Raw genomic sequence first — 27,662 nt, 5'->3', positions numbered from 1 at the left:
CTGTTTCCCCTGATTAAAGGGATTTTAAATATTGCCACCTTGGTGAAAACAGATTTGCATCCATAAAATTATTTAAGATACCACTGTACTGGTATTCAGAGGTAGTCAAATTCTATAATTCAGGACACATCTGATTAATTGCCCCCTCCCCAAATATAGTTCCTGAGGAACATTTACCAAACTGCTATCAAATAACCTTTTGCAACATAATAGGTATGTTGTGACAATACTGGAAATGCTCAAATAAGTTTATTTTGTAACATAAGACACGTTAAGAGTTCTTGATAGCTAATGGAAACTGTAAAGGAGATGTTAAAATATCCAAGGCAGCATATCTGAATTTATTTTTCATTTCAAATCCACTAGACATCCCACAGTTAGCTGCTCTAAGCATGAGGAAAATTGCTAATTTCCAGGCAGCCCTTACTCTCCCATACCGTTTACAGTTAGCCCAGGACCTATTTCTCAACTGCACTTACCTTCAAACAATGTGATCTACAATTTTCACAATTTACTTGTCTTACTATTTTGGGTTGTGTGTCTCTCTTTTCCTACCATCAGCATTGTTTTTTAAAAACTCATGAATGGTAAAATATAAATATATATCTGCATAATGTTCTACACTAAAAATCGAAACAATTAGGCAATCTTAAGTAGTTTAAAAAAAAAAGACTTCAGTAGCTCCTTCTTACTTTAAATTATAACCCACTGTAAAGTTATTCTTGCTGCTTTACCCTGCCCCCACACACATACCTTTAAAATCAAGACAGCATGCAATGAGCACAGGAAACTCAATGAAGAAAGAAAAATTGGAGAAATATCAAACTTCCATAAGAAGGAAGTAAGATACTTACAACAACATATTATCTTTTCCCAACAATCTTTATGCTTACAAACCAGCAGTTCACAGGCCTTGAGAATATTCCTTTTTACAATTCAGACATAAAACATGCCCTGCTGGAAAGTTGGACATATTTTTATTGAGATCATGCAAAGAATGGCTAATGATTGGGTCACAGACACAGAATCATAAGTAGCTGCTTTTGACTTCTACAGGGGCAAATCACTTAAGAGGGTACTCAGATGTGCATCACCCTTTTCTGATTACAGACCTTAGTCAAAACTTAGAAACAAAATGCAGGTTTAACAATATAATTAGTTACCATGAAAACCTTAGCATTATAACTACTTTGTATCCTGAAACCCAACCTTATATATCTTCTGGTTCACAGATGATAAATGGTTCCATCATCTAAATTTTCAAATTTTCTTTTAAAGTGCCAATATAAATTCCAACATTTCTCAATGCTCTAATATTTAACGACAAACAAACAACAACAACAAAAAGGAAAAAAAAACACAGAAATGAGACATTGTATCTTGGGAAAAAAAAACCCAACAACCTACCTTTAAACTAGACTCATAGTCTGTGTTCACTTTGAACATAAGCCCAAGTCGTAAATGAATTTCCTTGGCTCGACAAAAGCTGGGATCAACATAAAGCACCTCCTGAAATGCTTTAATTGCCCTGAAAGAATATAGACATGAGATAGCTTAACTTTTTAACACGTGCATTAATTTTAGCTTGGTAGTACAGTAAAATTTCTGTTTTATGCAATACTGTTTTAAAGGAAATGTCAGTTTTATAAAAATGATGTGAATAAATCATAAGGGAAAAACAAAAACTAAAAGGGGGACTTGGGCCTGAAAGGTATATCAAAGGAGGAAAGGAAAATAAATTTACTCTAATTTATTCAAACACTTTTTCATAGTTTAATAAAATTCACAATGTGAAATGATTTCATTGCTTCTGGCATTTCTTAGAGGAGAAGAAGATAAGGCAGATAAGAAGATTTTGTTTTTGAGTTGAGAGATTAATTCTGTTTCTTGTCTACTCGATAAAAATAAGAGTTTTCAAAACTTTATGTTTTTGTCTTTTGTATTTAGGTTTATAATCTATCTGTATCTTATCTTTTATATTCTGTGAGGTTGGCATCAGGTTTCATGTTTTCCATACTAACGTCCAACAGTCCTACACCATTTATAGTAAACATCATCCTCAATAAAAAGTTCTACAGTGTTACTTTATCTTAAATTAAATGTTCATATTCATGTGGATCTGTTTCTGGGTTCTTTTTATTTCACTCTGCTGTCCTAGCTCTATATCTGCATTAAATTAACACTGTTATCTTTCATAAAGATTTTGATTATCAATAGAATAAATGGGGGAGGGGGATTTTCACCAAATACATTTTATGTTGCTTAACTTGACATTACCTAATCACCTGTCTACTTTGAATTTTAAAAGTATAATACCAGATGTAACAGTATGTTAGATATCATTTTAAATACCTCTACATAATTTAAAATTTATCCCAAACACAAGCTAATATATTCTTTGCAAAGGTTTTTTTTTTTTTTAACAATTAGCTCTACTATTAAAAACCTTAATGGTGGCTATTTTGAATCTTAGAGTCTTTCAAAACAAAAACTAGACTTTTATATAAAAAATTCAAAATATCACATCACCAAAAAACCTCATGTGTCTTTAGAAAGTTTATTTTAGTGGATTCACACCTTATTTATTTCCAGAAATATGAGTGGTTATATACATGTTCATTATAAAATCAAGAATTCTAAATGGTTGAGTTTATTGGCAGGAGAGTCAAGAGGCAAAGGGACATGGAGCACAGGTCTGGCATTAGACTTCTTTCCACCTGGTTATGATAGTACTTAAACTTCTTCTTGAAGAAGAGCTTTGGTGTCCATTATTAGATGGTTTTTTAAGTGGGTAGATATGTACATGTTTTATTATATGATACACACAGGCTTTGAGGCAGTAGAGAGGGATCAAAGGACTGACAGGAAAGAAATTGGGCAAATTAACATTCTAATTCAAAGGTGGATTACTATTTCTCTCAATCAGTGCCCACATGTGTGGAAGGGGGGAGACAACACACATTTATGGGGAGTGGCATCAAAAGTTTAGAAGAGGGGCTGAGAGAGGACACAGGTCAGTGATAGAATATATGCTTATCACCATCTCCAACATGCGCCCAAAAAAGAAAGAGAACACCTGCAGCAATAAATAAGCTTTTAGGAGCTTCTGGATTGATGGTAATATTTTATTTCTTGAACCAGGTGATGAATGTCTATGTTGTATGAATGTCTACCTTAAAATAACAAGTTAAGAGGTACACTTCTGACTTATGCACTTTTCTTTGGGCATATTATATTGTGTAGTAATAAAAACATAAATAATGCTTTATAATATCCTAATAATCTTACCTTATGATAAGGGTCAGAAAACTATCTGATGGAATGGGTTTAGAACAAAACAATGTCCATATGTACCAATAAAAACCTAGGCAGACCTGAGTCACAGACTTGAAAGAAAAAGAATGAAAAGTGGAAGGCAGCAAAAGGGAAGAAGGAATAAAGAAACTGAGAAGTTGAGGGAGGGTATAAAAAAGGGTGTACAGGGGGGAAGGGAAGGAGGGAGAAGGAACAGAGAACATCGGTAGCGAGCCCTCAGAAGAAATATTTCTTACTCTACCTTATATTCTGTTCCAGCCTTTTCCCTAAACACAATATTTGTAGATATCTTACACCTTCAGTCCATCGGTGCCTTCAGCACAAACATATCTATAATTTGGTTCAAAATGTCACACAGGTACAAAGAAACACTGGTCTATTTTAACATATTCTCTATGTACATTACCACACTAGGGTGGAAGGGTACTACAATAAGCAAAAGCATGTACTACAAACAGACTAGGCTGGGTCTATTATGTTTGTCTTTATTTTTTTTTTCTTTCATACTAGGGATTAAACCCAGAGGGTGCTTTACCACTGAGCTACATCCCTAGTCCTTTCTCCCCCACCCCCATTTTGAGACAGGGCTTTGCTAAATTGCTAAGGATGGCCTCAAACTTGGATCCTCCTGCCTCAGTCTCTCAAGTCACTGGGATTATGTATGCCACTGCATCTGGTCTGTTTCTTCTTTAATGTCTATTAAAAGTCCCGGGACAAGGTACAACCAATATACATCCCAATCAACAAGTTTTCTTTGTTGTTGTTTCAAAATTCACTTCAGATTCAATATCTCTTGGACCCAATCTTTAGCATCTCATTACTAAATTATAGAAATAAATTCTTTAAGGACTTCCTCCCTCTGTTCTAATCTGCATTTATTTCCTTGAATATGTGGCACTTGTGACTGCCTAACAACTTAATAATAATCCTACCTCCATGATGCATTTAAGATCTGTGAACCTATTGAACATTGTTTCCTGTTATGCTCTAACATTGTTCCTCCTCATCTGTGAACTGGCTACCTCAGGAATTTCTTCATTCTAACAAAGGCCTCCATGGCTTCCCTGCTTCTTCTCTCTATATTCTGCTGATCTGGAATATTTTCATTTTTCAGCTTCCCTCTAGTTCCTTCAAGACTCACCACCCAAACTCAGTTATCAACTACTTTTTGTTTAGTATTAACTAGCAGTTTTCTATAATCAAACCATTTTATGTTCTACCTATTGGTGTATTGTCTCCAGTTTGTCTATTCCTAGGATCCACAGTGTTCTTTTATTTTTAGTATTCTAAATAATATAGCCACAGGTTTAAGGTTAATAGACATTAACTGATTCCATCACTTTTACAGTTAATTGATAGGACTTCCTGTTGGGGAGAAGAAACTTCACTGTCTTTTTAACTGATCAGTTCCCCTCATTTAATACAAAATACATTATTCAAATAAATTAAAGTTCATTTTCTTTCTAAATTTTTGCCCATTTTTCTCTCCTGTGTGTTTTTTCAGTTTTTCTCAACTGGGGAAACAATAAAACAAGTATATGTGGGACAGGGGAAGATGGAAAGAGGTAGAGAACATAGGTAAGGTTCTAATTTTGGTTGTCATTTGACTGCATTCATATCTCACCAAAATAAATGTAGTCAGAACCTGGTCTCTGCAGCACAAATTACTAAATCACCAACAAATACAATTTCTGCTGACTTCAGAACTTTTGACAAGAGAATTTTAGAACATAAGAAATGGATACCAAAAACTATAAAATACTTTTATGATACAATGCCAGAAAGGTTCATAATTTTTAAGCATATTCTCTACTACAATGAAAAGTGCATATTGCTGTCTACACTATCATTGGCATTGTAAATTATAATTTGAAAAAAAATTATACCAACAAAATTATTTCTATAGATTTTTCAGTTTAGATTATTTTCATTTAATATCTACCATTGTTAGCAATTTAAAGAAGAAAATGATAGAAAGATAAAAGTTCAACAGTACTACTTCCAAAAAACATATGCATGTGCTGAATGTATGTTAACATGGTTATTTTTAATAAAATTTCTATTAAAACACAGTTTTTAAAAGCCCTTTACTGTAATAAAAATATTATTATTATTAACTAAATATCCCTAGCATAGTTTTAGTACCCTTGAAAAGAGGCATAATAAACTTTAGGTTCTCTGGGGTTAATAAAGCTAAGCCTGGAGATTTACCTCAGGGATACATGAAAGGGTAAGTGAATTAATTGTACAACATTTCGCACTAATTAAAAAGAGAATATTCGAGCTCTAAATCAGTAATAATACACACACAACACATATATATTTTCACACATATATATTCAGAAATTTAGAGATTCTTTTTAAACAACAATTCTTTTTAAATGAAAAAGATTTGGTGAAATAATCAGAGTCAAGTAGGTAAGATTTTAAAAAGTGAAGACAGAAAGACAAGGCAGACCAAATAGTAAATGGCACCCACAATGTCACAGTGGTTCAAAAAAATAAATTAAAAAAAAATTACTTTGAGGACGTTTTTAGGGAAATGTTAATACAATGTGACTAGTACAAAGAATATACTTAGAGGAATACTATGCTAGAAGGGTGAGGTTGAATCAGAAAATACTATAAATGTGAGTCTAGGTTAGAAAGATGATGCACAAGTTTACTGACATGAATATTTGGTAATGTATTACCTCTCCTGCCTCTTTTACCCTCACTATTCACCCTTCATTTTAATCCCTCCCTTACTGAAAGATTTATGTTTTTATACAGTTTTCTGAAGTTTGATTAATCAAAACCCTTCAGAATTCTGACAATCTTTGTGTCACTAGTAAGCATAATTCATCAGAACTGCTTAGTTAAATCTGCTAGTTTTTATAATAAAATGCCAAATTAAAAAAAAAATCTGTTAGTTTTTTCAAAACAGAAGTGTCCATAAACTCAACACGTTAACATCAACTGTTTTACTTTAATGGAAATAAAACCAAACTTTCAATCTAAGAGTGTGTTTATATTATGATAGCTCAAAACTATACATTAAAATGCTTTTATCAGACACCGTGCTAGATGAGCCTCAAGATCAATGGTATCACAACTACATAAGGTTTATTATGCACTATTCTCTTTCATTCTATCAAAAAGCTTTAAGATCATCACTAAATTCACTATTCTTTTTCCCTACTGCACCTAAAGTATTGACCATAGAGGAGAACGGAAATTCTTACACTCTTTGGGAACACCTATGATTAGTGCAGTGCTGTGGGGAAATGAATTCTAAAGAAACTTTACTAGTTAGGTGTTAACATTTCTTTTTGAACTCATCTGTACTCCTTTCCCCTCATCATTCTTGATGAAAACGTAATAATTATCACTACATTTCCTTATCAAACTGTTAATTAGATTTGGAAACCTAATTTCTATAATCCTATACCTATAGCACAGACTATTCTGATATTCAAAAGAATACAAAAGGTTATAGGCCAAACTTAGTTAATGGTTTTTAGGAAGATGTATTTAGGGTATGGCTATAGGCTGTACTGGGAAGAATAGTTTGTTTCCTTCAGTTTTATTTTTTAAAAACTTGATTGTTATCCCCCCTCAGCTACCTTTTTCTGTCAGTCTTTCCTTTCTCTGTATTTCACTTCCTCTCTCTCTAGGGTACAGAATTCTTCCCAAAGACAACTTCTTCAGTTCAAGGTACCCTTTCAGGTGGCAATTTAGGGCTTGGGGTTGATATACACGCACATGTAAAGGAACAGCTTTATAAAGACCCATTTCTAGCTCTTTGCTGTAGATATTTTACCATGTGCCTCTATGTCTGTTTTTCTTCTTCTAGAAATCCTTTTTAAAGTTTGGCCCCAGATTAATCAAGCAACAGATGATGTAATGTACTATTTTACGACATGGGCTCCTCCAAAAAGAGGCTTACAACTGAAACTGAAAAAAAATGACCAAACAATTGAACTAATCTAAAAGCTGACCAATAGAATCAACTCCAAAAGAAAAAAGGGTAGCATAATCTGACAAGAAGCAAACAAGTAAGAGCAAGACTATAGTTTAAGAAACAAAACAAAATTTGCTTTTAACCAAGTTAAAATTGAGTTTAACCAAGCCAAACTCACATGTTGGTTACACATTATTATAAAATATTTAATCTTATTAAATGCCAACAGACACCATAACCAAATACCAAATTTTGCTTAAATTATACATGAATCAGAAATACAACACTGAGCCATCCTAGGCAAATTCTCTGTGCTGACAATGGGGGGCGGGGGGAGAGGCGTGCACGCTGAGGCCATTCTCTTGACTAGAAACACTGTTCAACACTCCCAAAGAATCTGGTGTGTAATTAAAATTTCCTAACCCCAGTAACCAACAGGCATTCACAAATATAACACAAAACTAGCTTTAACCTAAGTAAGTTCCTACCACTTAAAACTACTCTAAACCTTTCACTAAGCATTACCCCATGCTTTCTCATTTTGTAGCTGTTCAAGAGACAACAAGTTGAGGCAGAAATGTTAAGTATAGTTTGTGAAAGAACATTTAATCAGCAAAAGAGAAAACACATAGTCAGAGTAAATTCACAGTCAATGTGTAAGATATATTATTTTAGGAAGTAGCTACAGCATTGAAAGTCCAGACATGAGAAAATGGTGGTGACTAAGACAAGATCAATAAAGCAGAGGGCACTTACTAATGCAGACATTGCTTATTCTTTTATTACTCAATTTTATTTCTTAGGTTAACCTAAATATACAGGAATTGTATGTAGGTAAGGAATCAAAAGAGGTAATAGTTTTCCACAGCTATAAGACCCTTAACTTAACATAAACACATACTTATTAAAGCAATCAAACTTTGAACTGATGACAGCTTCCTCACTATCTTTATGTTCTTATCTTAAATATAGAGGGAAGCTCACAAATTACCACTGGTATGTGGGGAAAAAAAACTAGGTGAGATGGTAGGAGGTATATATAGCCATTCCTCAACTATTCCTTGCCTTGGTTTCCATTTAAATTATTTCTGGCATACCATAAAAGACAATCAATGTGCCCCAAGATAACAACTACAAATACTGATTAAAAATAATCACTTGAGGATGGGTGCAGTGGTGCACACTGTAATCCCAGCAGCTCAGGAGACTGAAATATGAGGATCACAGGTTCAAAGCCAGCCTCAGCAACAAAGAGGCACTAAGCAACTCAGTGAGACCTTGTCTCTAAATAAAATACAAAATAGGGCTGAGGGTGTGGCTCAGTGGTTGAGTGCCCCTGAGTTCAAACCCCAGTACAAAAAAAAAAAAAAAAAATCACTTGGTGTGTACGTACACACACACACACATATCTGCATGCTTGCTTGGGGAATCTGATACACATCTTACTTTCTCCACATGAAAAAAACTAAATTATCTCTAAGACCACTTCTCTGTTAGAACTTTGAATTCTATAAGCAAGATTTTCAAGAAACGTTACCAAGTACTTATCCTTGGTTTTAAATATGAAACACACAACATGATATTAGGAGGTTCAACTAGTGACTGCTATAAAACAAGAAATAATTCAAGAGAAAAATTTCAAAGCTTCTTTATGAAGATCTCAATTACTGGTTTCTAAAAAGCAGTATTCTGAAGGATTATAATCCTCTATATGCACACATAAGTGCTCTGTAATAATGTGGTTTCCATACATGAACAAAAGCCAACAGGACCAAAAGATAAGACCCAAGTAGGGAAGAAAAAAATCATACTATAAAAAGCCAGTCACATCCAATGTTTCATTTTTAAGGATACCATATTAAATCACTGCCAATGCATATGTGGAAGTTCTGTACTAAATACTCATGATACATATCAGGTACATAAAAGAGTTATAACCTTCAGCCAAACGCATAATCACCTTCCTCTGGACTCTCACTGACAAAGTTAAATACACTTCAAATTTTTAAAACAAGTTTATGCAAGGCTTTGCCGTTTAAAAGACGTATATTATTACACCTGAGCATCAAAATTCTGTAAAATACCTATGACTGTAATGTAGTTTTCTTTTTATAAATAAATGAGAAAACAAATCTAGGGAAATTATTTGACTCAAGAGCAAACAAAGTGGCAATGTTACAACCAGAATGCCAATCTTCCAACTCAAATTCTATATTCTTTCCATTAAAGGATCTATCTGGTAAAGAGAAAAATAACAATGGGACAAAGGCCATAGTAACAGAGCCCCACAGTTTATAAAATCTTACACATTGCTATAAAAATTAATCTCCAACTCTGAAATGTTACCATTTTTCTTATAGAAGAGAGAACTGAGAGTTTATGAACTGGTACCTAGTTATTAGAAATTGTAAAGTGGTAGCCATTGTATGGCAGGGAGGAGTCAGAAAAGGTAAAATTACTGGTCATCATGTATCAATAAAAATATTGATCATTATGGATCATTTACCCACAGATCTTGAGATCATAGTCATTCTTTAGTTCAAACTAACCTGGGACTACCAGTCTACAATGAGTGAGAAATTTCAAAATGTTTCCTAATTTAAACCTTCTTTGACCAGAATCTCATATCAGATTCTTCTATATACACAATTCTAATAATCTAAGGCGAGTCAACACATCTGAAGGAAAAATCTAATCATTTCAATAGACTACTGAAAAATGTAGGGTTACTGACACAAATATTTTGTACAGATTATGTATGAGTGTGTATGTGTGTATGTGTACATACACATACACACGCACACACTCATACACACATAATCAAGCAAAAACAAACCAAAGAAACTAAAACAAACTATTTACTGGGAACAACTGGAGTTATTAGTTTTATGTCAACTTACCACTGAAATGCATTGTAATGGAAGTAGACCAAACCAAGACCATATAAAAAGGCAGCATTCTATAAAGGAAGGAAAAAAGAGACTTTTAGGAAAACCATTTATATCTAATACATATGATGTAATTACTATAAAATATAGTATCCAAGATATTTTAGATTCTTAAAACTCTATCATGCACTACAATATATTTACAATATACTTTTAAACAAAATAACAATGATGAGTCAACATATGGCACAGAATTTAATCAACAAAGATATATTCTATTAAATCAAACTTATCAGCATAATTCTATCAGTAAATTTAAAATAAAAAACTCTTTTTTAGGAATAAAAAAATGTTAAAACTATGCTATCCTATTCTCCCTTGTTTGCATCTACATTCTTTCTCTGTTTCTTTCTGCTTCTTGAACTGTTTTTAATTTTACGTTCAATATTGCTAGGAAAGTACTTAGAATTCAAAAGAAATACATAATATAAACCTAGACAAATCAGAACATCTAAAAAAGAGAGAAAGAAAAATCACATGCCAAAATAACATGGGTTATTCTGGGTTTTAATCACATCTGATTCCTTCTGCAGTATGAAACAGAAAGATGCCAACACTTATCCTGACTCATTTTACCTCTGGTCTCCAAAGAGGAACTACCTACCTACTCCCTTTTTTCAAGAAAGGCCAACATTTGAATATCTAGTATATGTTGTACCAATAACTAAGCAAATCTGTCTTAGTAAATCTTCTCTGAAACTTTCACACTGACTCATATGAACAAATTTCTCTAATATTCTGTATTTTAAATTAAAAATTTCTCTGATTACTAAAAGATTAAAAATTTTAAACTATTATTAAAGTAAAATGTTTTTTGCTATATAGTCTTCAGTTATATTTCCCAAGAAGTAGACCCTGAGACAAAGGTTTTAGAACTTTTGGTTTAAGCCGTGCGCGGTGGCATACCTGTAATCCCAGTGGCTCAGGAGGCTGAGGGAGAAGGATGGCGAGTTCAAAGCCAGCCTCAGCAACTTAGCGAGACCCTAAGCAATTCAGTGAGACCCTGTCTCTAAATAAAATACAAAATAGGGATGGGGATGTGGCTCAGTGGTCGAGTGCCCCTGAGTTCAATCCCCGGTACCAAAAGAAAAAAAAAGAAAAAAAGAAAAAAAAAAAGAACAACAACTTTCAGTTTATTTGGGAAATTAGCCCAGAAAACACCTTTTTTGAAAGGAATGAAGAACTAAGACAGGAAGGAAAGAAGTCAATAAAAGAATGCATTAGGGAGTTGATTACAGCTAGAACTAGGGCATTTATTTATCCCCCAACTGCTGTCAGTTTGCTGACTTGAGAAAAAGATGTTTAAAAGTCCAAAACATAAGTGTTTTCAACATGACTTTTTTTAATACTAAAATGTGTTCTAGGATTACATTGTGCATTTCCTTTGAATTGTAAGTACTTCCTAGAAACACTTAAAATTGAAGTATATCACAAAAATGTAATTAAATGAAAATTCAATTTCCTAAGTTCTTACTACCCCCAACTTTCTAAATTAGAACATTATGTGAGAGAGGTATTCACAAATTCGGGGAAGTCACAAAGGTCTCAGACAACATCCATTTCAAAAATTCACACTGAATTTGTTAAAAATTTAGTTGAAATTATTTTTAATCAGGATCATTCATTTGCTAATTCACCAACTGAAATAATTTTAAGCATTTATTGAGTGCAGGAGACAATACACAGGGTTGAACAAGCCAAAATGAATAAAATATTCTACTTTCAAGAAGCATGAAATCCAGGGAAGGCACAGATACTCAGGATGCAGGAGTAGTTAATTCAGAAAGTCGAGATTTGAAAGACCACTGTCTTCTTAGGGACATGGATAGGGAGGTTAGTGGTGAAGGGAGCAAGGCTTGTGTAACAACAGACAACAACCCAGTAGGAAAAGTGGAAATATGAGTTTATTGAGGGGCAGTTCTACTTTTATAACACATCCTACATTCTCCCAACTTTCTTATTTGTTCATACTTCATCCTTCAACTGAAATCTTGCTCCATCCTTGTCACCCTATAAATTCTATCAATTTTTCAAAATCCATTTAAATGTCACCTTCCCTGTGAAACTTTGCTGTTCTACCTAAAACCAGGGTAATCTTTACAACCTCTTAATTTGGTCTTAGCAAAAAGTATATGACATTATTATTGTGTAATAATAAATACTTAGGTTTCTGTAAAATGGTAATATCTATTTTTAAAGATTCTAATAACCCTATGAGGTAGTAGAAGGCTTTTTGTTTATAGAATGAAGAAACTGAGGATCACAGACTAAGCAACTTGCTTAAGAAGGTACTAAGTAGTAGACACAGAAACTGAAGCTAGGTCAGCCTCTAGAGCTCACTTTTAAATACTGTGTTTTATTGTTATTGTTATTTAATAACTAATCTCTATTTCATCAAACAAAAATGCCACAACAACAGAAGTGCTAATCATCTGTGTCTATCCCCTATTACTAGGTAGGACAATGTGCTCCAATACAGCAGAAAGTCAAAGATTTATTATATCCAATCATTTTGTTGTGTGCTCGGTCTCCTTGGGTGACCCAAACTAGCAGAAGGCCTGGCCCTTATCTACTATTAACTAGGAGATGAATCCCATTTTTCAATAACAAAAAACAAAGGTATCCAAACATTTATTGAGCACCTAGAGCTTATAAGGTACTGTGAAGATAGTGATGACAAAGTTCAGAACACATTATGCCAAAATATGGCACCTTGGCATACATAACATTTGAGCTGAAGAAATTTGAGAAACAGCTCATGTAGGAAGGATTTTCTGACCTTCTCCTACCCTTCTCTGAAGAAGGTCATTTCACCCCCATTTTTGAGTTATCCCCCCACCGACCCCCCCCAAGATAAAGGGACACAGAGAAGAATCTGAACTAACAAGCCTTGCTAAGTTTCTCTCATTCAGCTCATATCCTTTATCCTAGGACAGAGGAAGACTTTTATTCTTTCATCAAACCTAGCATAAACACACTCAGATTTAGCTGTTTCTTCATATCTTCCTTATGAAGGCTCCCATGTCACATAAAATTCATATTAAATAAATGCGTGTACTTTTCTCTTGTTTGTCTTTTTATTACAGGGGCCCCAGACAATGAACCTAAAGTGAGTAATAGGAAATAGTTATTTTTCCTCTCCTATGGTAGTGAACAAAGGGGCGGGGTGCTATTCTCAATGAATTTATAATCTAATGACAAAAGATTTTTGAAGTTAAGGTCTAATAATAAATGCCAAGCTACAAACTTAAGAGTTAACGAAGTATAATCAAGAAAAGCTAGGATAGTACTTGGGTACTACATCTCAAGGATGGTAGGGAAAGAAATAGAAACATCTCAGCCAAGGGTCCTTAAAATTTTTGGAAATAGTGGAATATGAATTGCTATGCCCCAAAATACATATATCCCCTCCAAAAGTCAACATACTATCTCATCAAAAATGCTCATGGTATTCCAATTGGGTCTGTACAAAAGGATGACCTGAGTAAAGGAACTAATATGGAAATGAATTTGAATCTCATGTAGTCACTCTTTACTGTGAAGAGTTAGGGGAGCAGTTTTATGAAATTTGAATTTATAAAATGTGTAGAGTCCCCCGCCTCCAATCCATGGGGGGATAGGTTCCAAGACCCCAGTAGATGCCAGAAACTGCAGATAGTACTGAACTCTATATATGCTATTTTTTTCCTATACATACATACCAATGACATAGAGTTTAATTTATAAATTCAGCATAGTAAGAAATTAGCAGTAATAAGTAAAAAATACAACAATTATAACAAACTGTACTAAAAGTTATATGAATGTACATGCTTTTACCCTCTCTCTCATAATATTGGGGTTTTTTGAGATCATGTGGGTTCCTCGCTCAGTACATACACCTAGCTTTATCATATGACCTGCAGTATTGCCACAGAATACCAGAGTTAATTTGTCCTTCTATGTTTCGTGCCCTTGTGCCTCCTTTACATTTTTATGAATATAAGTTTATTGGGTATCTTTTTCTAGAAGGGCCAGATTTTGTCACAAATCAAGACTTAAACAGTGTCCTTAATCAACTTCACTAGATATGTGGCAGCAGCCTTTTCATCACAGACACAGACTCTCGGGAATTTTTATATTTTGCAGTCCAAACTTAATTCCTCAATTTTAACCATCCTTTACTTGCAGTAAATGGCTTAGTGTCACTCTTTTCAGAGGATCCTTTGCTGAAATCTTTGTATAGGCTCAATGCTTTCCAGGACAATCTGTTGCCGTCAATTAGAACAAATTGTCTCCTATGTCTTCTGTCCACAAATTTAATATCCATATTAACTAAGCACTTATCACATACATACATACTGTAACCAAAATTTCTGCAGTTTGAGGTGTGATAGCAAAAGTAGTGTGAATTTCTTTTTCCTTCTCCACAATTTCAGATAGAGCATTCTTAACAATCTTGGCATAAAAATTTATTCTCTTATTAATTAAATTGAGAACTTACATCATTTTACTTATAGGAAGCAATTCATGATTCCTCTTTCGTATATCCAAATTGCCTGCATCACTACTCTTGCATTGTAGGACAATTATTTAGTAAAATAAGGGTCACCTGAACACAAGCACTATGATACCAAGATAGTTAACATACAATAACCCTGAGGACTAATAATTGACTAACAGACAGGTAACATATACAATGTAAATATATTGGATAAAGAGATGATTCACATCCCCAGCAGGATGGAGTGGCATGGCGCAAGACTTCAGACATACTATCAAAACAGCAGGAAATTTAAAACTTATCAATTGTTTATTTCTGTAATTCTCCATAGTTGGTCTCAGCCATGTGAAACTATGAAAAGCAAAACTGCAGATACGAAAGCATTGCTGTACTGATACCTCAGAGTACATTCTTATGGTAAGAATACCCACTAGTGAAACCAGCAAATTATGGCACACAGAACAAAACCAGGCAGTCCATGGCCACACCCATCATTAATATATTGTCTATGGTTATTTTCAGCTACAACAGTTGAGGTAAGAAATTTCACTGGAAATCATCTGATTTATAAAACCTAAAATATTTATTATCTAGCCCTCTACATAAGAGGTTTGCCAACCTCTGACCTAGACTGTTATTACAGTACCCATTACCACAGCAAGTTAAGAAATTATATCTTGATGAGATTACTGTCTGTTTCTAGCGAGGATTCTTATACTGTGTCTACAGTAAAGCCGTTTGCAGTAAAGGATGTAGTTCATTAGGTTAGTAGTTTGCCAAAACTGGAATCTACAGTGGTGTTTCCACTACTCCCTAATATAGCTCTTAGATAACCACACAGTTCTTAGATAAACTTCTGAATGCTTGGTTGCATAATTAGGGCTCCAAACTGTACAACCCCAGACAAGAAAGGGAAGCAAACTGTAATTTTCAAAGTTAAAACGCTGCGAGCTTTATTCTATCTAGCCCTATAGGAAAAAGGTATTAAAAACAGTAAGAAATGGGAAATAGACATTGCTGTTTGTCATAGTTTCCTCAGGCTATTTCCAAACTGAAGGAAAGATAACTGAAGGTTCTGCTTCCATTTTCATGAACATCCCAGAAGTGACTGGGAAAAAGAGTGCTAAATCATAGTAACAGTGAACTTTACAGAATAAAAGGTGAAATAAAGAAAACTTTGGCCATCTTATATTAGACAACCGCTACAAAATCTTCTTAAATCTCTGAAATCTCACAAAAGGCATGCTGGTTGGATAACCAAGCCCCTCTTTTCCCAGCCACCTTCAGTGAGATAAACCTGGTAATGTAACACAATTCCTGCCACTGAGAACAAGCAGATTTGTACCATGGAGTTTCTAGAAAAGATGTGTTTTCTTTTTCTCCTTGTGTCGCCTTTTCTCTGCTGTTACTGTGTCATAGTCACCAGAAGGCTAAAGGAATTAATAGCATACCAAAGTGGTATGAAAAATCACTTTAAATTGAAAACATCTGAACAATAAGCAGTTCTCTAGACTGATGCCCTTCCCACCTTCCAAAGAGGTTCCAGATTGAAAAAAAACTGACCCTTAACACTGGAAAGCAGAAATTCATTAGTATCAAATTCCATTACTACCAAAAAGTCCAACTGGAAAAAGCCGAAAGTATGGAGGCAGTAAAAACAGGAAGAGCACAGAGAATTTTTAGGGCAGTAAAAATACTCTACAATACTATAATGGTAGATACACATCATTTTACATTTTTTCCAAATCAATGGAACAGCAAGGAAAAGTGAACTCTAACATAAACTATAGAATTTGGATAATAATGATATCAACGTAGGTTTACTGATAGTAACAAATGGTAATTGGAGAGGTTATATATATTTGGGGGCAGTGGTCACAGGGTTTCCTTAAGTTGCCTTTAATGAATAATTGAGTAACTTATGAGAAAACAACAGGTGTACTAAACTTGAGCATAAATGGGTGATAACAAAGGGAGGCAATTAAGAAATATGGTGGGGCTGGGATTGTAGCTCAATGGTAGAGTGCTTGCCTATTATGTGTGAAGCACTGAGTTTGATCCTCAGCACCACATAAAAATAAATAAATAATAAAAAATATTGCATCCATCTAAAATTTTAAAAGAAAAATTTTTTAAAGAAATGTGGCAATGGGCTGGGGATGTGGCTCAAGCGGTAGCGCGCTCGCCTGGCACGCGTGCGGCCCGGGTTCGATCCTCAGCACCACATACCAACGGGGATGTTGTGTCCGCCGAGAACTAAAAAAAAAAATAAATATTAAAAATTCTCTCTCTCTCTCTCCTCTCTCACTCTCTCTTTAAAAAAAAAAAAAAAGAAAAGAAAAGAAAAAATGTGGCAAGAAAGAAAGATCAATGGGACTAACACCTGACAGGGTCTACTGGGATCACTGTAAAGTCAGTTATGGTCACAGGTTTCACAACGTATATTAGAAGGGAAATTTCTTTGGTAGCACAGGCACACTAAAACAGTTTCCTAGTCAATGACCCCAGCACATACATTATCATAGGAATGACTTGTAGATGAGGCCCCCCTGAATGATATGGTCACCAGGACAGTTCTGGAAAGGACCAACAAGGGACAAACCCCCCAACCCACTCAATGCATAGGTCGAGTTAAACACTGGTCTGGTGAAGACTGCAGAAGGTGTACCCCAATTCTCATGGCAAACATAAAACAGTAATAACTTTGGAAGTAGCATTAAGTTTCCTCTGTCATTCTCAGCTCAGAGATGACCCACTCTTTCTCTTGAGAGTGTGCTTTGCTTGAGCCTTACTTTCACTTTAAAAATCATCTTGCTTGGCTTTTCATATCTGACTTGACTTTAAATTTTGCCTCATTGGGACAGAAGAACCAAGGTTTGGAGCTTCTGTTCCCATTCAACTGTAACATTTTGAAAATTTATTTCCAGGTATTCAGAGTTGCTCACCAAACCAACTCTCAAGTGTAGAATAAATAAATTTACTTTTTTCCCTCTTAATCTGTGTATTGTCAATTAATTGTGGGATCTCAACTACTAGACCCAAGTTGGAGAAGAGTGTATTTCCACCCAGAGTAACAAGCACCAACCTGTGTATAAACTTCTGACTGGGCGCGGAATGGTAGGACAGTCATGGCCATACCATGATTTTAAAGGAAAACAAGCTTTACAGAACACAGAGAATCAATACATTTAAGATAAGAACACTGCCTTCCCCCATAGAGTTATTTTGTATTGACTGTGATATGCTGTTGAGAAAACAACAGAGTCTAAACTTTTGCCCTAGGAGCAGGAAGGACAAAGTAGCACTAATGAGAGGCAATGGTTTCCCAAAGGAAGGGAAGGTGGGATGAAAAGAAGAAAATGTTAATAAAAGTAATATTAAAGTTTCTGAAACTTTTATTAGATATGATCTAAACCGAATGTAGTCTAGGACAACTAACTAGGTTCTAAATGACAACATATTGTTATAATGTTGACAATTTGGGAGTGGAATTAACACTCTGGTTATAACTATCATCAGGCATCCCTTAGTTCAATAGTCATCTTTGAAGACAACTTCAAAGATATTATGCTCAGATATTTTTAAGAAATAAACTCAAGATGGAGATGTGGCTCAGTGGTAGAGTCATCTGCCTGGTATGTACAAGGCCCTGGATTCAATCCTCAGGAGGAGAAAGAAACTAACTCATGACAAACTGGAAAAAAAAAAAAAAAAATCAAATGTCCTGATTAATGCTTTTCTGCTCTAAACTTTATTCCACAAAGCCAGTAAAAGTAGGTGGAGGGCTATTAACCCTACTGGGGACCAAAAAGGTCAATGAAGGTAATAAGGACATTCCAAAAGCTCCAGGCAAGAATTTTCAACTGCCTTTGAGTTTCTTCCACCTGCTACACATCCTATGAATACCTGAAACAAAACGAAACCAAGATTGAAGAGACTATTCAATCACATGTTTTACTGGTACCGCAACCTCAACTGTTGATCAAGCTAAAAATTAATCCTACTTTTCTCCTCTTACCTCCTCCCCATAAGTGAAACACATTCATTCTATCCACAAAGCTCATTTTAGAATCTAAAAGCCTTTCAATCTACCCCCTCTCCATTCCTACTGTCTTTCTACAGATTATTTCGGACCTCAACTCTATCTTCTGTTTTATTTCAACAATTATCTCGTCTCCCCAACTCTAACTTCTCCCTCCATTTCCAATCTTTCCAATCTGCCTTCAACATGACTGCCAATGAGCTTTCAAAAACTCAAACAATGCCAAGTGCAGTGGTGACTCAGAAGGTTGAAGCAGGAGGATTGCAAGACTGAGACCAGCCTCAGCAATTTAGCAAGCCCCCAAGCAACTTAATGAGACCTGTCTCAAAATAAAAAATAAAAAGGGCTAGAGATGTGGCTCAGTGGCAAAGCACCCCTAGGTTCAATCCCTGGTACACAAACAAAAAAACAAAAACAAAACCCTCAAAAGGAAGCCAGGCATGAAGGCACATGCCTATAATCCCAGCAATTTGGTAAGCTGATGCAGGAGGATCTTCAGTTTGAGACCAGCATTGTAGTAGCAAGAATCCCAGAAACTTAGACCCTGTCTCAAAATAAAAAATAGGACTAGAGATGTATCTCAGTGGTAAAGTACTCCTGGGTTCAATCCCCAGAAAAATAAAATAAAATGACACTTTTAATTTTAAACTTCTCTGTCTGAAGAGTTCCTATAATCTAGCCTGATTTATAAAAGTCTTCATTTTTTGACTCTTGCTGAATTTTCCTAGTTTCACAGATACCACATCAGTCACAACAAATAACATGCAGATCTATGAATAAAATATATTCTTACACACTTCTCTGACTGTAACTATGATTGCTTCCTACACTCATTTCTCCATTTGGCAAATTTGTATCCACCTTTAACAACACTCACCTTTCTCTTTTCCAAGTGATTAGCTGGCGCATTCCAAACCCAAAGAGAAGTATGTTTTCTGCTATTCAAAAATGAATACCAATGTCTATTACAGATATACTGATTATCTCCTCCACCAGAATATGAGTCTATAATGATAGATAGAAACCAAGGTGTATTTTGATCTTTATAATAAAGTAACTGACATATATAAATTATTTAGGAAAAGTCTGCTACTGACTAAATCAATGCCTTACAGTCTAATAACCTGCTATAAAGTTATCACTGAAGAATTTAATTCTTTGCTAATTCAACTTAGACTGAATCACTTAATATAGTCTGAACTACTCTTTGGATAATTAAAAGGTTTTTCTTAGTACCAATAATACAGCAAAAGACATTAGCTAAATCTTGTAATATACATCAAGCCCAAAGTTACAGCACTGCGGCAAAATTTCTGCTATCAAGACCTGTGTATAGTGGTCCTAGCAATCATGAAATCAAATTTTAGTTGACATTAGACTTGGGTTGTAATCTCAGCCTTTTTACTTACTAGCTATTAAAACTCATGAAACAAGTTAACTAATTCATCTCAATTTCTTCATCTTTGTAAAATACAGAAAGCAGTATCTCTATTTCATATAGGGTTATTATGAACAATTAGATAATTTATACATGTAAGATATTTAGAATATAATGTATCTAAACACCACCATGAAAATTATCTAGCACAAGATAATTTACTCAAAGAATATACATGAGACATGATAGGGTTTATGTAACATCATAACCAGAGAATTTCAAAATGATAACTAGTACCTGGAAAAAGCCTGAAGGAAGGTTAGCATGGCTTGCCTCAGCTGTTATTAAAAGTGTACAAAAAAATGAAGTTAGAATGGTAACAACCCTTTAATTAAAGTGGAACTGGATGATCCTGAAAGAATGAAAATAGCTGAGAACCTTACAAAACTATTGAAGTCCCTGTCAGGGGGAGCCCTGGATAAAGGTAGTTATCCCTATTTGTTGTTGTTGTCTTTTGTTTTTTTGTGGTCGTCGGAATCAAACCTAGGGCCTCACAAGCATTCAGCAAGCACTCTACCACTGAGCCACATCTGCAGCCCAAAGGTGATCATCCTTAATTTTCTTAAGATCTAGACTAAATGACTCCTGCTGCAAGTATAGCAGCCAAGATGAAAACTCTTCTTTCTCTACTGACATTTATAATAATACTCCCATTACCCAGGGGGGAAAAAAACTGAGTGAAGCAATAAGACTTCCACATCACATAAACATAATTTCCCCATCTACCAATGATATATGAGCTAATCTGCATTAATAATATATTCTGTCTTGCAAAATGTGGAGTTTCTTTTTATTGTTCTCCATCCTATTCTCACATTTCACATTCCCCCTCAAAGTATATTACTAAAGACTCACCAATGAAATGGGGGTAGAAGGCCATCTTATAATTCCTTTAAAGAAAAGAGCTGTTACTTTCTGCTTCCTCTTCCTCTGGCCAGCTTTTTTGGAGCAGCACCAGCTCCAAGAAACCTTGAACTATGCAGTCAAGGATAACACACCATTAATAGCCCTACCTAAATAGCATCATGGAACAAAACTGCCTTGCCACCATGAATATCTCTACCTATGAACTACAGAGATATAAAAAAACTCTCTTCTTTTAAGTCACCATTTAAAGTCTCTATAATAGATGGAATCCACACCTATCTAATGTGTCATCCCACATAGCCATCATGTCTACATTCTAGAAGTAGAATTATTAGGTCAAACAATATGAAGACTTAGGCTTGTTCTGCATATTGTCAAATGCCATCCATAAACTTCTTTCCTTTGTATTTATAGCTTTTCATTTATATCTAAAGCACAAATTAAAGTATTTTTTCAAGTATCCCAGCATTTTCATTTACATTTCCTTAATTATGGTATAATAGCTAAGAGACTTCAATGCATTCCACTTCCAAATATATGACCAACTGGTCAAAGTAATAGGTTGGAAAACCCTTCTGATACAAAACTATTAAAATGCTAGATAAAATATGTTAAACCCATCTTTATAAATGAATGGCTGAGCTGTCAACAAAAGGGAAAAGGCTGAAAACTAAAAGGGAAAAACACAGACAAGCAAAATTCAATTGCCAATACCTGAGACCTAGAGCTTTCGTTTTCAACAGTAATGTAAGATACATTTAATAAAATTTAATAAAATTCTTTCCAAAAAAAAAAAAAACAAATAACAACAAAAAACTTTACCCCATGATAGAATAGAGAAAGAAATTTTACATTTTTTTAATTGTAGCTACAGAATGAATGAACTAAAAGGGAGTGTGCTAGAAATTATTCACAATGCAGCACAGCAACACAGAGGAAATATGAAAATGAAGTTAAGCACTAGGAAGTGAAGTCTATTATAGTTCTAAAACCAGTTATGAAATGGGTGCAGTGGTACCCGCCTGAAATCCCAGCAACCCAGGAGGCTGAGGCAAGAGGATTACAAGAGACAGACCAGCCTCAGCAAATTAGCCAGGTCCTAAAAAACTTAGCAAGACCTTGTCTCCAAATAAAAAATAAAAAGAAGAAGGGGTACATGGGGGAGGTGGTTCAGTGGCAAAGCATCTCTGGGTTCAATACCCAGTACCCAAATAAATAAGTAAAAGCAGCTGGAGAGGTGAAAGAATCAAATGGGGCATCAGTCACATTTGAAGATGTAGTAGCTAACATTTTTCTAGTGAAAGCAATGCACACATTCACAATGCGTAATAAATAAAATGAAATTGTATACACAAAGGGAAGTTACAAATAACAACGAGAAGATTTTTCAAAAGAAGTCAGAAGAAATAAGAGCTTCAAAAGATGACAGGTGGTTAATAGGAGGTTAGAGAATTAAGCTAAACAATACTGAAATAAATAACAACCAACTTTTCAAAAAGTATTCAGTGAAGCTAGAAATCTGTAGAAATAAGCAATAACCAAGAATTGTTTGTGCAAGAAAAATACCTTAAAACAAGGGTGAAAGTTATTTTCATGCAAATTATGAAAATACATTATCACTGAATCTAAGACTTCAAATTTAAGATGAATCATATTTTATGTACCATGAGAATGAAAAAAAACACTTCAAATTAAGTGTGCGTACACTTAGAATTAGTACTTGAAACTGTGCTGAATTATTTTTTATCACATTTCCTTCACTTTTTTTAACACATGAAAATTTAAGGTAAAGAACTTAAGATAGCTTAAGCATAGTGTCCAATTCCGAATTACTTTTCAATACTGTTATCCATACTCTCATCCATGATTTTGTAACAATGGTCCCTTCACCTTCCCAATATAGCCCTCTTTGCTCTAAGGCTTATTTTTTTTTTTTTTTTTAAAGAACATGTTTTTTTCCCTCTCTTCTCCCCTTTCCCCCTCCCTAACAAGATTAGGGAGACAGCATTATCATTTCTGAGGATCTGGGAAATGAGTATCTCCCAAATTAACAAGTGAATTCTAACACACAGCTGGCACCCTGGAACCCCCTACCCAAGCACACCTGCAATGTAACCCTTAAAAAGTTTCTTTAAAACCCACTGCCCCTCCTGATGGGGATTTACAGGATTTGGGACAGGATCCATTTACACATTAACCTCTCTACAAGTTTTAAGTTCCCAAAACACTTGATCCTCTTCTTGAGCAGTGAGGAGTGTCCCAAATTAAATTTTAATATAGCAAAAAAAAAAAAAAAAAAAATTGCTGTATGTCTTATAACGAAACAAATTTTTCAAACAAAAAGGACTGTGCTCTATAACTGTTCTCCATACTCAGTGTGTTTCCATAGTCCTATTCATACAGACATTATTATCATAACTCAAAACCTTTTCTTAAATACAAGTGGGAAAAAAATAATGAAAAAAGAGGAGGTTGTATTTAAAGTTCACAGATATTTAAAAAAGTGTATCCAAGTTATTTGAGAAATTACAAGACAAAAAGTTATAAATAAGCACCAGCATGTCTTGGCATTTTAACATCTACTTGTATACCAAAATACATAGCAGCACTAACACTATGCATGTACTTTTTGATCTCTGTTTTTATTAATACCATATACCATATCAGAAATTTCTAAACTTTCCTGGCTCATGAATGAGTTCAGGTTTGAAGGGTTTTTGTTTGTTTGTTTTTCAATTATTTTGCTCTTGTTACAGGATATGTAGAACAAATTAAGTTTTTATTTATTACTACCTTGACTAGAGAAAGGTATTTATTACAATCATAAATAAACATAATGGTCATGAGAGAACCAGCAAAAATTCACCATTTCACAAATGACAAGTCATTTGTACTGAACTAGTATAAATTATGATTAATATTTTGAATGGACTACTGGGTGGTAAGGGTAGGCAGGTGGCACAGGTTAAAGAAAGTAGGTCACTGAGGGTGCCACCTTTGGGGATTAGATTTTGTCTCTGGCTCCTAAACCCAAGTGCACACCCTTGTGCACTCTCTGCTTCCCAGAGGCCAAGGGCTAAAGAAGCTTTCCTCCTCCAAGCTCTTCCACCATGATGATGTTGTGCCTCACCTCAGGCCCACAGACAAAATAGATTTTTCTTCCTCTAAATTGTTCTTCTAAGCTATTTTGGTGATGGGAATAAAAAGCTGATTAACACAGGCCCTTACCTCAAATTAATTACCCTGCAGTTTCCATCAATTTCAGACTGTTTATTTTTCCCATAACTTTATTGAGGTAAAATTGAAGTACAAAAAAAAATGCACAATTTGAAGTATGCAATTTAATCAGTTTTGACATGTTTTGACACATATATAACCAATAATCAATATAAAAAGCATTACCATTACTTTTTTTTAATTTGAAATCATGCAGACTGTGTTTCCTGCATGATTTATTATATTAGAAATCAATCACCTTGGGCTGGGGTTGTGGCTCAGCAGTAGAGTGCTCGCCTAGCACGTGTGAGGCGCTGGGTTCGATCCTCAGCACCAAATAAATACACAAAAACATAAAAAAGGTACTGTGTCCAACTACAACTAAAAATATACATATATATTTAGAAAAATAAAATAAAATAAACCAATCACCTTAAGATATATAGAACCCTACTTCCGCTTGTCAACTACTTCAAAATTAAACAGCACACTTATAAAACTCTCACATTTCAAGGAAGAAAACACAAGTAAATGAAAACTGCTTTTTAATTAATTGATAATAAAAGCTTAAAATAACAGAAATTCAGGGATGAAACAGTACTGAGATGAACATTTATAACTTAAAGTACTTGTATCAGAAAGAAGCTAGATTAACAATTAAATTATTTTCAAATTAGGTAGTTAGAAGGAAAAAATATGAGTAGAAGCAGAAATATAAGAAATAATATTGCTAAAAATGAATAAAAATCAAGCCTAATCAAGAAAAAACAACAATAATAATAACAATGGAAAAGGAGCTATCAAAATAATCCTACAGATGCTAAAAATATATTAGGGTAATATTACAACTGCATACCAACATTTGTCATAGCTTATATAATGTGGTCTATATTAGAAAAGGAATTGTGTGCTGCTGAAAAGAAAGTATATTCAGTCACTGATGGATGAAATACTCTATATATTTCATAAAGTCTAAATTATTGATTGTATTTGTTAGTGTATAATTTCTTTATTTAGTTTTTCTTTGAAGGATCTATGCAGTGGTGACAGAGGCATGTTAAAGTTACCCAGTATTATTGTGTTGTGATCTACTTGACTCTTGAAACTAAAAAGGGTTTGTTTCATATACACAGATGCTACATTGTTTGGGGCATAAATACTTATGATTGTTATGTCTTATTGATGTACAGTTCCCTTAAGTAGAATGAAATGTCCTTCTTTATCCCTTCTAACTTTGGTTTGAAGTCCACTTTATCTGATATGAGGATAGATACCCTGCTTGTTCACGAGCTTCATGTGATTGCTATGTTTCTGAACTATTCTTTTACCTTCACTCTATGGATATCTTTGCCAATGAGGTTAATCTCTTGAAGACAACATACTGTTGGGTCTTGTATTTTAATCCAATCTGCCAGTCTATGACTTTTGATGGATGGGTTTAGGCCATTTGCATTCAATGTTACTTTTGAGAAATGATTTTTATGCCCTTCCGTTTTTATTTATTTATGGTTTTTACTTTGAATTAGTTTCTCCTTTGATTAATCTTCTTGTGCAGTTCCTCCCTTTGATGATTTTCACTTTTGTTTTTCATTTCTTCTTCATGAAATATTTTATACAGAATGTCTTCTAGTACAAGCTTTGTAGTTGTGAATTCTTTTAAGTTTAGTTTATCATGGAAGGTTTTTATTTGATAGTCAATTCTGAGGCTCGATACTATTGCTGGGTATAGTATTCTCAGCTGACATCCATTTTCTTTCCTCTGAAAGATTCTGAGAGAATCTGGTATATAGATTCTGGTATACATCATCCCAAGACCACCTAGCTCTGAGGGTGTGAGTTGAGAAATCAGCTGATATCTGGATTGGTTTCCCTCTAAATGTTACCCATCATTTTTCTCTGGCAGCCTTTACAATTCTATCCTTATTTTGTATGTTAGGCATTTTCCTACCAACATGCCTTAGTGTGAGTCTATTGTAATTTGTATTCAGGGGTCCTGTAATCCTCCTGTATTTGATTTTCCATTTCATTCTTTAGGTTTGGGAAATTTTCTGATATTATTTCATTGAAAAGATTGTGCAATCCTTTGGTTTGTATCTCGAAGCCTTCATCTCTCCAAATAAATTTTAAATTTGGTCTTTTCAGGTTATCCCATATTTCTTGGAGGTTCTGTTTATGGCCTCTTAATAACTTTTCTCCATTCATTGCATGAAACTCCAAGTGTCTTCCAAGTGATTTAGTCTGTTGGTGATGCTTTCCATTGAATTTATATTGAGGTAATCTTTCATGTCCTGTATTTTCGTTCTTATTTCACTCCTTTTACTTTGCAGATCAGTTTGACTATGTACATTCTAAGTCCCTACTCTGACATTTCTTCCACTGTGGTGTCGTTAGATTTTGTTATTAGTTTGGTTGGAGTGATTTGTTCCCTTGTTTTTTTTGTGTGTGTGTAAATTTGTGTGTCTACCCATCTAGTAGTATAGATCTGAGGTAGCCGATTTTCTACCCTGTGGACTTGTAGTGTCCCTGAAGATTTCCAGTACCTCACCATTTAGGGGGAGACAAATAATAACAACCAATGCAAACAATACAGAGTGTTAAACCAAATAGTTACTACTATGACATCTACAATATTAATCATCACAATAATGTAGGCAATAACTCGTAACAAGTTTGCAAAAGGGTTTTACAATTTCAAATGGTGGGCAGCAAGAGAAGTGATATAGGATATGATGATTTTGAGGGAGAATAAGAGAAGACAGAAGTAAAAAATTAAAGAAGGAGTGAAAAAGCCAATAACGGAGATTGACTGTTAGCTGAAGAATAGATAGAAAGAGCCCGACACTGTGTCACATGCCTGTAATCCCAGCAGTTTGGGAGGCTGACAAATTTAGCAAAGCACTAAGCAACACAGTGAGTCACTGAGCAACTCAGTGAGACCCTGTCTCTAAATACAATACAAAATAGGGCTGGGGATGTGACTCAATGGTTGAGTGCCCCGGAGTTCAATTCCCAGTACCAAAAAAAAAAAAAAAAAAAAAAAGAAAAGAGAGAGGGCTGGGGATGTGGCTCAAGCAGTAGTGCGCTCGCCTGGCATGCGTGCGGCCCAGGTTCGATCCTCAGCACCACATACAAACAAAACTGTTGTGTCCGCCGAAAACTGAAAAATAAATATTAAAAAAAATTCTCTCTCTCTCTCTTTAAAAAAAATTTTAAAAAAAAGAAAAGAGAGAAAGAGAAACAAGGGAAAACAGGTAAGAAAAAAAATATTTATGAAAAGTAAAAAATTTTGAAAATTAAAAATAAAAATAGAAGAATACAAAACAAAACTAAAATATACTAATCCAACATGCTAGTCCTCAAAAAACTGACCCACAAAAAGTAAGTGGCTTCAAAAATGCTAGAATGTGGGG

General features: G+C 34.5%; 1 protein-coding gene across 10 annotated transcripts in view; it reads right to left on the bottom strand.

Moving 5' to 3' along the window:
• The window catches only part of KDM6A (lysine demethylase 6A), a 222,094-nt gene that overhangs the window by 86,269 nt on the left and 108,163 nt on the right, over nt 1-27,662 (bottom strand). For 9 of the 10 annotated variants that reach the window (XM_081276471.1, XM_081276463.1, XM_081276462.1 and 6 more), the window contains 2 exons: nt 10,159-10,217; nt 1,408-1,528 (listed from right to left, as the gene is read on the bottom strand). In XM_081276471.1, the coding sequence (XP_081132597.1) occupies nt 1,408-1,528; nt 10,159-10,217 (180 nt within the window). Of the gene's footprint in view, nt 1-1,407; nt 1,529-10,158; nt 10,218-27,662 lie in introns of those variants that run through there. The other variant, XM_081276470.1, reaches the window with a different exon arrangement.

The sequence above is a fragment of the Spermophilus citellus genome, assembly GCF_964194105.1.
Source record: "Spermophilus citellus genome assembly, chromosome: X".
NCBI classification, from domain to species: domain Eukaryota; kingdom Metazoa; phylum Chordata; class Mammalia; order Rodentia; family Sciuridae; genus Spermophilus; species Spermophilus citellus.
This window is presented reverse-complemented; position numbering and strand designations above follow the sequence as displayed.